Source organism: Mustela putorius, unplaced genomic scaffold, assembly GCF_011764305.1.
Source record: "Mustela putorius furo isolate JIRA1106 unplaced genomic scaffold, ASM1176430v1.1 tig00003846_pilon_pilon_pilon, whole genome shotgun sequence".
Classification (NCBI taxonomy): Eukaryota; Metazoa; Chordata; class Mammalia; order Carnivora; family Mustelidae; genus Mustela; species Mustela putorius.
In genome coordinates, this window is record NW_025421999.1 from 8,423,621 (window position 1) to 8,436,885 (window position 13,265).

Here is a 13,265-nt window from a genome sequence, read left to right on the forward strand (position 1 = left end):
ACAGCCTTCACTTTTCTCATATGCACTTAATTTCCCCTTCCTTTAAAGGCATAGGACTTTCCCTTTCTGTCTCTATTTTCTCCTTGTCAGTCCCCTCCTGTGTTCCCATCTTCCCTGCTCAGGTTCAACTCCATGATTCATCTAGTTAGCCAGTCTTTACTAATGTCCTCAATATTCTTTATTTGTTGTTTTCCTTTGCACTTATCTGACAAAAATCCAGCTGAATGTATTGGCTTTCTCCGTGCTTCTACCAGGGCTGATACAAGCCAATGGAGAAAGCTGCACAGCTGGGCTGATTGATGCCTCTACAACAGTGTGATTCTCAAAGTACAGTCCCCAGACAGGCAGTCCCAGATTCACTCAGCATACTGAATCAGAAACTCTAGGAATGAAATACAACAGTCTGGATTTTAACAAGTTCTCCATGTAATCTTGATATTCACTAAAGTTAAAAAAAAATACTACTGCATTAAACCTTTGTCTTTAACCTCAATTGGCTATTATTAACACTAGCTGTCAATCTTTATTTGTTTTCTAAATTAGTGCCCCTCTATGTTTTACATACTAGCTTCTTTAAATCTCCATTCTCCTCCAGTCTGTGGTCCTGTCTCTCTTCTCTCTCTCCAGAGATCATCACCCTCTGACTTATACAGTTTGTGCTTGAACTCCCTTAAACCCCTGCCACCAAATCCTCAAGACTTACTGCAGCTAGTTGCAGTGGAAAAATGTTCCTCTTCATGTTGAGGGCGAGCCCCATATAACTGTGTTCTAGATTCCTTTCCCTGCAGCATCAGGAACTTTCTCCCTTTCTCTTCATGAAGTTCTCTGTCTCCACTGGCATCGTCAACACCGAACCTCATTACAATTTACATTCATACACTTGCGATTTTTATTTTAAGTGTCATAGAAAGTGCTGTAGGATTTTAAGCAAGGGAATAACATTATCTGATGTATAGTTTATGAAGAATTTTATCTTTCTTGTGTGGAGGATGGATTGCATGGGCTGAACCAAGAAAATCAGTTTGTTGTAGTGGAGATGTAATTAGCTTTGGGTTATGATTTGGAAGTGGATTTAATGGGGACGGGTGGAGAGAATCAAAGGTAATCCTAGTCTCCTTGGTTTTATCAACTATGTGGATAATGAAGTTGTTTATCAGAATGAAGAAGACTGGGAAGGGATAAGATGACTGGAGGAAAACCAAGAATGTTTTGGTCATGTTGAGTTTCAGTGGTTTATTGGAGGAGATCTATGAAGAGATAGGCACCTAAATGCCTGAGTCTAGAATTCCAGGAAGAGATGAGGAATACAAATTTAGATTTAGGAATCCTTCATCTATAGGTGACATTTAAAACTCTGTTATTTAATGAAGTCATCTTGGAAAAGTGTAGAAAGAGAAAGTAGGATATGGCAAAGCCCTGGGCTACTTTAATATTTAAAATGGGAGCATGGAGTGAAAGTTTCTAACACAGGAAGATGACAATGAGCACTTGGTATCATAGGAGAATTTCTCAGAATTCCCCTAATCGGTTCTGAACCAAATTTTGCTGAGAAGTAAATGAAAACAAGAAGAGAGAGGTAACCATTGGAAATGGCAACACAAAGGGCTGCATAGACCTTGGCAAAAACACTCACAATAGAATGGTAAAAATAGAAGTCTGATTACAATGGGATGAGGAAATTAAGTTATTGAATGAAAGTTCGGCCTAAGAAAAATCTGAAAGGTCTGTTAATCTTTCATTCTACCCTGCTTAATAGATTTCTTGAAATCAAAACCATTCCAAAAAGTGACTTAAGTCCTTCAAGCTGATGCCAACTTCTGGAGAAATAAGGGTGGTTATTAAAGACTCTAAAGACTATTTTAAAAGTTTAAATGAAGGCCCTGTGCAATTTAAACAGAACCAGAATGCCAAAAATCAATATATAGCTTCCAAAATGAAACTATTGATAGTTTCAAAACAGCAACTGCCATGGCAAAATTTGTTAAATAATAATAGGAACTGTAACAAATTGGAATCTGAAATTACCTGGGATAAGTGAAGTTTAATATGATTAGTCCACAGATATTTGAGAGCTGGCAACACACACACATATACACACACACTCAAACTTGTCCTCTCATCATTTTTAGTAGTCAGTCCCTTTAAGATAATATGTTTAATTTCATGGATGATAAAATATGAGAAATTGCATCCTCATCAGCGTATATTTATGAAGTCCCTGGTGTATGTATATAGGAAAGAACATCGGAAATGAGCACTATGATTATAACAACATTGGGAAAATAAAACATATAAGGAATCTAGTCTTGGCTAAAACCCCAGCTCATAAAAACTGGCTAAAACATGCACCAAAGATGGTGAACTGGCCATATATCAAGGGTCATCTTAGTCTTCAGACTACAGAAATAACTGTTGGCCATACAGCTAGTAAAGATAATTATCATCACTGAAGGACACTAATAAGAGAGGGAGCCATGCATTTTCCAGTAGAAGGTCGTTTGTAGCCAGAATATTATATCCGCGTACAGTTCACATATAATTGCTCAAATGCAAGATTTCTTTCATGGTGGAGCAATTGGGAAAGAGAATCTTTCATTTCACTTTAACTATAGCTAATGTCATATATAATATTTCAATTGTCCATTCATTTACTCTGTCATACTTTAAGTTTGCAGGAGTGTATTGAGCACTTATTATGTGCAAAGCACTGTACTGATGTTGCTTTGCATATATGCAGATAAGAATGAAATAAACCCCAAATATTAAATCTTTATTTTAGAATGGATGAGTTGCTGACATGCTGGTGCTGTTACCAAAGGGTGTGAACACCAAATGTTTAGTTCCTACCAGCTCATGACCCCCATCTTCATCGAAGTCCTCCTCTATCCCATCAGTCATCTCTTCTCCATCCGCATCTGGCCCTCCTTCAGCAGGCTCCTCTGTAGAGTGATCTGCATTCTCTGACACACATTCATCTTGGATCAGCTCTATACTCTCTTCCAATTGCTTCTTCTGAGCTTCTGGGGGGGGAGAAAGCAAATGACTACTACCTTGGGTTGCTCACGAGCCATTTGGATAAACCATGAAAAACAGTCTATGAAAGGGTACATCTGTGTGAGGAAGATAAGGTATTATTATGTTCCACTTGAATTTATTCAGTCATGTAAATTATATACCTATACATGTGTGTATTTTCATTTAAGTAGATTTATTTTTTAAATGGAATTATCAAAAATTAGGAAGTCCAGATGGTACTAGTATATAAGGTAATAAAGATTTACTTGAAGAGATGGATCTTCCTGGCTGTATATATTCTTTTCTAATAGGGATATGCTCTCCGAGGAAAAAATACAGCAAAAATAAAGGGCAAAAATAAAATGAAACATAGAACTTGTTCACTCAAGGAGGGAAGATGAAGAAAGTTCATTGACAAGTTCAAATCTAAGTGAAAAAGACAAAAATGCACTGAGGAAAAAAAGTACAAAAGCACATGCATTGTCTTCCAGACAACTTGTCTATGTGAACAATACTCTGACATTTTAGATTCTAAATTCCGTTGGCAGATGTGGTTATCTGCAGTGGTTAAGAACAAAATTCTGGCATTAGATTTACCAGCTTTGTGATGCAAAGCCAAAATGGTTAACCCTCCTTGTGCCTCAGTTTTCTCATCTGTACAATTAGGATAACTACTTCTTAACTTCCAGGGTTTGGAATAGTAAATCAATGAGTTTAGTAGAGTTATTTGCAAATAATAAGTGCTCAACAAATGAAGCTACATTCTACATTAATAGAATACCCTCTAATTACCAGGGTGTGCACGTTCCATTTACAGAAATTCGCCCAGATGGGAATTATGCTGACAACATAATAATGATCTCCCCTAGTGGTTGGTTTTCATTTCCTGTAAAAATATCAAGAAAGGATTGGGTATTGAATAAACAAGATCATTTCATGTACCTCCTTCTCTAACTTATTCCTGTGTCTACATGATTATCTCAAAAGCTGTGTAGTTTTCTCTCATTTTGATTATTGTTATTTTATCAGACAATTATCCCATTATTTGATTTGAGGGTTTTTTTTTTAAAGATTTTATTTATTTTATTTGACAGAGAGAGAGATCACAAGTAGGCAGAGAGGCAGGCAGAGACAGAGGGGGAAGCAGGCTCCCCGCTGAGCAGAGAGCCTGATGCGGGGCTCGATCCCAGGACACTGAGATGGTGACCTGAGCCGAAGGCAGCGGCTTAATCCACTGAGCCACCCAGGCGCCCCTTGAGGTTTTTTTTTTTTTTTAAGATTTTATTTATTTATTTGACAGAGAGATAGAGAGCACAAGTAGGTAGAGCAGCAGGCAGAGGGAGAGGGAGAAGCAGGATCTCCATGGATCAGGGCGATGCGGGGCTAGATCCCAGGACCCTGGGACCACCACCTGAGCCAAAGGCAGATGCTTAACCACCTGAGACACCCAGGTGCCCCTGATTTGAGTTTTAAGAGATGCTACATTTTAAACTTATTTATTTATATTTTATGGCAATAAAGATAGTTTATAGAGCCAAATAAATAGAGGCATATTTATTCATAGTCTTTTTCATAATGTGAGTTAAAAAGAAAGTAAGCAGTGGTATGCATTTATTTCGACTCAGCACAAATCTTTTCTAATACAACTAACGTGTACATCTATAAACTGACAAAAATGATGTATAAATAAGCAGGTATCCTTTTCTATAAGTTGTTTAAAATTTTAATGACAGCTACACACATGTGTTCTTGTATTTTAATTCTCCAAATACTAAAATTTATGTATTGAGAATCAGACAAAAGGGTAGGGATGTGCCTTGGCCCTGCTGTCGGAGGACAGGATTCTAGGTCAAGCTTAGCTACTTACCAGTAGAGTCATGCACACCGGCCTTGAGTCTGTTTTGGTCACTTGGTCAGGTCATTAGAACATAGTAGGTCAGCTTTCCCTCAGCTGTATAACAAAAACACCTACCTCTTGGGTTTGCTGTGAGGACTAACACAGCTTATATTTGGGAAATGTTTTACACACTATGAAGGGGGGCTACATAAATGTGTACTGTTACATAGAAAAAAGGAGACACACGCTCCTCATTGGGAATATGTCAAGATAACATCACCACCACCAGTAAGCATGGAAGGAGAGGCCTGGAAAGAACAGGGAATAACAGTGAAAAATCGTAGGTCTGAGGCCTCATTTCTCAGGTGAAGAAGGGATGGTGTGGGTCCAAAAAGGCTAACAACAGTTATTGCAGTCATCTTAAAATGACAAAATCTAGGCTCTTTTTCTTCACATTAACTTTCCACATATAGATACAGACTATATATTCCATGCTGTTTTTCTATCAACTTGTTAGTGTCTGTTTTCTCCATAGAACAATATAACTAATGTAGTGATGATGTAGATTCTGCTTTCAAGGCTACACTCTTTATCGTCATATAGTGAGTATCCAGATGAAAGCAAGTGGCCTAAATTCCCTTTTCTCTGATGTCTGCATTACTTTTAGCATAGAAAGTCTTATGAAGATTCCTAAGTGATTACTGTCAAGCTTATTCAAAAAGGTTTAATCTGGAGAAGATGACCCAAGTATCTGGAATAAAAGGAAAGCAAATCAGAAAAAATGAAAATGAAAATAAAAATAAAAATAAAAGGAAGGCAAATCAGGCAAGAGATATAGACCAAACACATGCTGAACTTAACTGTTACAGAAAATTACTAGGTTTTATTCATCTTGCCTTCCTTCCACATATCATTGGAAAAAACCTCTAAAGGTTTTGACCCTTAACCTACTATATACACACTGCTGGCCAGCACCAAGTGAAGGGAAGTTGTGTTGGGCAGCCGAGTTTGAGCAGAGTCTGCTTCTCCCTCTGCCTCTTCCCACTGCTCGTGTTTGCTCTCTCAAATAAACAAATAAAATCTTTTTAAAAAATACCACCGCTCTCGAGAATGAGAATGAGAGCGGGATGGATGTTTGGGACTGGACAGTTATTATCCTATATAGCAAAAAATTGTATTAAATCTTACAAATTTTCCTAAAACCAGACTTTCTCAATTTTAGATCATTATGTTTATTTTTTTTAAATAACACATAACTGCACATTTATTTAGGATAATATCATTTTGGAAATTCATATACATTTCTTCTTTAATGATTTCAGAAATATTTTTTTCTCTTAGAACGTTTGCTTTTTAATTTTTGAAATTAATATTCCAGTTTTTTTCCCCCTCTGAAAAGTCTTTCACCGAAGAAGTATGGAAGATTTTTAGAGAAGCCATGTAGGATCAGAACTTAAAGATGAGTAGCCCTCATTTGGCTTTGTGCATCAGTTCGTTGCAGTTGTGTTCGAAATCCAAACTGACTCTCCTGATCTTCCTACCTGAATAGGGTCCCTTCTCTCCCAATCAAGCAAAGCCCAGATCAAACACTGTCTTATAGTCTACTGTTGTCTTATCCTCTTCTCAGTGGTGTTTAAGTTTCCCTAATATTTGAGCTCTTGTCTCAAAAGATCACTGTCACATTCAAAGGGGATAATATAGTTGTTAATCTTTTGTAAGGTGAAAAGTGCAATACACGTCAGTTATCAAGAAATTGTTTGATTTGCTCTGGACCCCTTACTGAGTGCTTAATACATAGAAGAGATAATACAAGCTATTAGAGAGGATATAGGATTTGAGATTCATAATTCTGTTAATTATTAGTCTTATTAACTATGGCTTTCTTCTCTAAAAGATGAACATGAAAATAACATCTTTCAGAGAGTTGTTGCAGACTCAAATGAGAAAAAAGAGGTGAATGTGTTTTCTAAAGTGTCAAGGCCACAAGAACGTGTTATCATAACAGGCTCAAAAACAATTCTTGAGTTGAATCTATATTGATTATTTGATTGCTACAGATAGTTTATGTAAAATCATTCATCACTACTGACCATTACGAATTCTACATTGCAAAGACCATTTTAGCTTCATTTCTGTTGAGAGAGGCATAGTGTTTTAAATTATTCTCTGCTTTTGTGTGTGTGTGTGTTATATAACATACATGGAACTCCTCTAACAGTCCATTTCAAAAGCAAGAGTGTATTAGAGTTCAGTGCAAAGAAACCTAGGACTTAGCCTCATTCCTCCATTCATTAACTTGGAAGGAAATGTGTGGAGGAAGACGTTACATGGTGTGAGAAAAAAAAAAAAAAACCCTTTAACTGCAATGATAAACAATCAGCCTATGCTTTGATAATATGTAGTCATCATAGATTTTTATCATTACCTCAGTGAAAAACGTTATAATCACTAAACAATGATAGGTTCTAGGAATAAAATTACACATGAAAGCACATCTTGTTTATTAAACTTGGTTCATGGTTTAACAAGCAGTTTTGATCCAGTAGTGATCTTGTGGACATAGAAACAAAGCAACTTGTTCTGTTTTATAAATAATTAACTAATTTTACTCCTACTAGAAGTCATTAATATATTTTAGTTTAGTCCTGATTTAATAGCATTCTCTTTATCTGCATAATTCTTTTTCCACTTATCGCTCTTTCCCTTTTATTGAGTGTTGAGTGTATATGTGGTCTGTATGTGTGCGCCTACACATTTATGTCTGCCTCTAAAGTTCTTTGGGGCAGAAACATTTTTATTCACCTTTGTAGCCCTGATGGTTAATTCAGAGCCTTACATGCAAGTGAAATACTTGTTGGATAGGTTTATGAATTATCATGGAACTAAAAAATGAACGTAAACGTCTGGGTGTCAAATCCTTTTCAGAGAGTCAAAGTGAGTACTGAATTCGGCATCATGGTAGCAAAGATATGAAGCCACAGAGATTAAAAGAAACATCCCTGCCACATTTTCAGGGAGAGCCCCTACCACTAAGTCAGAGTAAAATGTGGGGTCTGAGAGTTTCTTAGAAGATGGTTCATTTTCACATGGATAAGCCTTCAGGAGAAAAATAAAGCGTGAAGTCTGAACGGGCTTACAGGAGGGGGCTGTTTTTGATCACTGGCATCCTTTGGAGTCTCTGTTGTGTTCTTTAGGTCAGAGTGATGAGTGACCATAGCATTTCTTTTGTGGGCTAAGTGAGCTTTAGATTTTTTTAAAGAATGGATTAGGAACCGAAAAGCTAGGAGCTTGTGCCTAAGAGATATCTCTAATATTACATAAATTATGGATTTCAACAACAAAAAAAGATTTATTATGGCTCCAAGTTAGTGAGTCCTTACAAAGTGCTGACCATGCAACATTCATTACCTAGAGGCCTTGAAACATTCTGCCGGGGAGGCTTCTTAATCATTTGACAGATGGAGAAACAGGTGTTCATGGTCACACAGCTAGTGAGTACAAGAGTCAGAACTCCTGCTTAACGTTTTCTGACTACATAGCCTGGGCTGTTTCCTAATACATCTCTAGAAGAAAGGCCTAATTTGACAGATATTTGAATCTCTTCAGTAACCAGACAATTTTAAATTAAAAAATGAAGAAGTCTGTTTAGTTAGGGGCACATGCTCCAACTAAGTAATGGCTATCAAGGGAAAAGAAAGGCAAGTGCTAGGTAGGTGCTTCTGTTTATGGGAAAACGCCTCAGGCTTTAGAAAGCCATGGAAGAAAAGAATTTGATATTAAATTTCAACCCTCCTATTCTAAAGGTTTGTTTGTTTATTTGTTTATTTATTTATTTTTGTACATCATATTTCTATTTCCAAAGCTGTCTATGGTTGAGAAAACAAGTTAGAATTGTTGGGATTTATGTTCAAAGCATTTTTATTAAATTCAGTTTGCTGCATAGCTATTATCATTAATATAACTCTGAAAATTGGTTGAGTTGACAATTAAGTTTTTTGACAGGCCGACTTAATTGCTAGCTAATTGCTAGCTAAATTGTACTTAGCAGATGGTTGGAAAGAATGTTGATACAGAACAGTCACATTATTCATTAAAGCCAAGCAAGTACCCTGGAACTATTGTTTTTGTATATCAGTATAAGCTATATTATTAAAAAAATTTCTACATTATATCACCTGTATATAATATGATTTAACTCAATGATTCCAATAAATGCTATTTAAAAAGATGCAACTTATTATGGTATTACTAATAATGACATAAATGAGCATCAGGAATGTTACATTAGAGGATTGCTTTCCAGTTAAAATGTCAGTTACATAAGTACGTTCCTGGAGAAAATGACCTTAAATTTGTTCTCCTGGAGTACCTGGGTTGTTGAGGTCACCACAAATTCAATATCAATGATTTAAAAAATTACAGAGATGCTGTGTTTATTTAAGCCTCGCAATAATTTTAAGGGATAGATATTACTCCCCCTCCCCCCACTTTATAGATTTCATAAGCACCTTTCCAAATATCACACAACTAGTAAGTTTGGGGACTAGATATCTAATAGGATTGAACCTACTTCTGTTTGATTCTTAAGCCTGGGGCCTCGGATGTTTTGCTAGGGTAAATCTATTTGCCACAAGGAAGATGAATTAAGGAGGAAGCAAACTAGAAGTGGGGAGATAACTACCAGGGGAGGCTTTGGAGGATGAAAATGTTCTAACTGATTTGTGGTGATGGTTGTACTGCTCGGAAAGACCACTAAGAAGTCGTTGAATTGCAGTCTTGGGATGATGACATTTCATGGTATGTAAAATATACCTCAATAGAGTTGTTAAAAAACAAGATGAGTGCATCAGAACAAGTGAGAGATGATGAGGGTTTGGGTACCAGCAATAGTATTGGGAAAATAGAAGGGATGGAGTAAAAAGATGTTAAGGTAAGGGTTTGCAATACTGGTTGTAGAAGGAATAGAAGATGTTCCATTTGGCAATTTGGTCGACAGGATTTATATAGTGCTGATGTGAGCAGAGACAGGCCACAGAGAGCAGAGTATATGAGATAAGAAAGTGAAGAGAAAGAATTCAATTTTGAAAGAGGATGATTATTACCAAGGACTTTAGTGTACCCCTCAGCTTGACCAAACTTTAGACAAGCTTCTTCCTAAATTAAGAAGCTCCTGACCTCTTTTTTTCTTAGAGCGCTTACTTGAGAAAATTTGGGATTGTAAATTTTTTCTATGCTCCTTTGAGATGTAAATCTTTTACAATCTAGGCCTGTCTTTCCTAAGATCTAGAAGTCATCCCCTTGAAATGTAATCATCAAGAAAGATAGTCTCTGTGGGAGAGTAGAAGCTTATCTTCCGTAACAGTCAATTAGCAAACACAGATGGCCCAATCATACCAACCAACCTCTGTACTAATGTCCTCTAATACTTTTCCATTAGCTTAGCATTTAAAAATTATTCTGCCTTTTGTTTTAGTAGAGTTCAGTTTCCATTCCATATTGCACTAGTTTTGAGCCCTACTCAAAAAAAAAAAAAAGGCAACAGTCTTGAATGAAGTCTTCCTTCCCATTTTTAGTAAGTGTCCAGTGCAATTTTTCTTTTACAGTTATCCTAGGGAGAGCCATAGGAATTTCTCCATTAAGCAGAGGGAAAAGCTTTGATTCTGTTGCTAACCACACAACTCACTCTCTTTTCATCTCTTTAAATTTAGCTTCTTTTAAACATTTAATTTTTGTAGTCAAATATTTCCACAAGACTTGTTACCAAAAAGAGCAGTCTTCCCTTCCTACCTGCTCATCATTTTCAGTTCCTTCAAGGTTTTCCACTCAGCTCATCATTTTAAATATATGCCATCATATTTCTAAATAATATGTCTATATTGCTATTTCTTGATCAATTTATGCTCTGTCTGTTGATATTACTGTCCATTGATATTACTCAGACTTAGAAAGCTAAGGATTGAGTTCTCTATTGTACAATCCCCACTTACTCCCCATCACTCTGGGAAGTTATATTGTAAATTAGATTAGACCAATTTTCTGTTTTTAAACAATTTTAAGTATTTAATGCTTTGTGCAAATAAGCTTATTAGTATATAATAAATAAATTTTCTTTCCTGGACAATACTATTTTCTTTGGTGATAAAAACTGCCTTAGGTTTTTTTCTTGTTGTCTGTCTGTTTGCTTGTTTGTTTTTAATTTAATTCTCTATGTACTTTTATGTAGTTGAGCAAACTTTAACTAGACATGTAAATCTCATTTAGACTGATTTACTTCCCCACCCTTTAGCTATTGGATCAATGTCATCTTGGAAAAGTCTCTCTCAGAGCTTGGGAGTAGGACTGATTTGGACTTCTTTCTTTCTGGGCCCACTGCACAGCTCATGCCAGGATACCCTTTACCACCATCTTGAAAATTCCCCTTGTTTTTGCCTTTGGATTTCCCTGCTTTGGGAAAGCCGTGTTTCCCCTTTCTCAGTTTACCTCCTTGTTTTAGTGAAATACCTCCTCCAGTACTTTTCAGAGAAAGAATGAATTAAGGTATACTTCTTGATATTTATATATCTGAAAATGTCTTTAATCTACCCTCACATTTAAGGATTTGGGTATTAGGTACAGAATTGTAGCTTTTAAATGATCTTACCTAAGAATTTTTAGGGCATGTTTTCATTGGCTTCTACATTTCTATGTGGCTGCTGAGAAGCCCATTGGTATTCTGATTCCTGTTTCTATGTATGAGAACTGTTTTCGGTCTTTTCTGTCTCTCTAAAATTGGCAGGACCGACCTCTCTTTGTCCTCTCATTCTGAAATATCACAATGATATGCTTGGATGTGCGTCTATTTTCATGCATTGTTTCAAGCACTCAGTGGAGTCTTTGAGTGTGATTGACTATGCTCTTCAGTTTTTGTTTTCCTAGGAAATGTTTTCCATGCTCTATCCTCTTTCTTTCTGAAACCCTGTTATTCAGATTTCATCCAGTGATTTTCACATCCATACCTTCTTATTTTCCATATCTATTTTCTTCTGTATTTTCTGGGAGAGTTTCTTTAATTTTTGTCTTCCAATCCTGTATTGAGTTATTTATTTGTGCTATCATATGTTAATTTCTAAAAGTTCTTTTATCTGTCCTCTGAATATTCAAGTTTTAGTTTCATGTTATTTCATGAATGCAGTTATCTTCTTTCTTTCTGAGTGTATTAATTGGTGTTTTTTCTTCTTTTTAAAATTTTATTTTTCTGCATAATCTGTTTCCTTCAACCTCTTTTTCCTTTTCTTTCCTTTTCTGATATTTCTTTTCTATCTTAAGTGTTTTCTATTACTCAGTGATGCTTGTCCATTCATATTACCAGTGGGGTATTAAAATATCAATGGGCAGCTTCATAAGCACAGGGTTATTGTTTTTGCAGGATGACCTGGTTGACCATTCCTTGGGTGGCACCTATGCCAGCATCTTTAAATCCTTCCTTTCATATTCCCAATGAAAACTTCTAGTGTCTTGCCAGTAGCCTGGCAGCTGAGGGAGAAGAGAATGCCTGGAATTCCTACAGTAATTGTGTTAACTTTTACTTCTCTTCTTAATCTTCAACTCCACTTAAAATTGTTGTTTACCAGCTCTGAAATCTGCTGTTGTAGCTTTTCTCTAAGGAAACTTCACCAGCTTTCTAGTGGGGTTAGGAATGGTGATAAAGGAATTTGATTCCTCAACAGACTTGCAACCATTTATAATACCTCCTTTTCCAGAAGAATATGTCTTTAATTTTGAGCCTTTTGGGATTTCTGCGGTTAAAATTGGACCCAGATTTCTAGGATATGCTAAGTCAGGTACAATTCTCCATCTGCTGTCTAGCTTCTAAAATTCTGTTCCCATTCTCTTTATGCCTAGGGGTTTTCATTTTTTAAATCCTATCATTTTTTTTTAAATATTTTATTTATTTATTTGACAGAGAGAAATCATAAGTAGATGGAGAGGCAGGCAGAGAGAGAGGGAAGCAGGCTCTCTGCTGAGCAGAGAGCCCGATGCGGGACTCGATCCCAGGACTCTGAGATCATGACCTGAGCTGAAGGCAGCGGCTTAACCCACTGAGCCATCCAGGCGCCCTAAATCCTATCATTTTAATGCAGTTTCAGAAGACGACAGAGCTCAATTCATGTATTTAATCCAATAACTGTAACCAGAAACATCACCAGTTTAATTCACAGTGCAAATGCTAGCAGTAAGGTATTCAGAACAAAAATAGTCACATTATAGGTGGCAGAAATAGTTACATTATAGGGAGCATGTTATAGGTGCTCCAGATTATATCTGGAGCAATGTTTTCCATCCTGAGTACCTCAGTACACAGTTGACAAACTATAGAAGACCAGAGAAGAGAGATGACAATGGTTCAAGATGCAAAACCAAATTCGTGAGAGGC

The 13,265-nt window shown here is 36.5% G+C and overlaps 1 protein-coding gene across 7 annotated transcripts in view; it reads right to left on the minus strand.

The window, feature by feature from the left end:
• The window catches only part of RALYL (RALY RNA binding protein like), a 694,598-nt gene that overhangs the window by 31,401 nt on the left and 649,932 nt on the right, over positions 1-13,265 (minus strand). For 6 of the 7 annotated variants that reach the window (XM_004766953.3, XM_013063763.2, XM_013063762.2 and 3 more), the window contains one exon: positions 2,848-3,020. The exons of the other annotated variant lie outside the window; for it this stretch is intronic. In XM_004766953.3, coding sequence (XP_004767010.1) covers positions 2,848-3,020 — 173 coding nt within the window. The remainder of the gene's footprint in view (positions 1-2,847; positions 3,021-13,265) is intronic. 7 annotated transcript variants of the gene reach the window in all.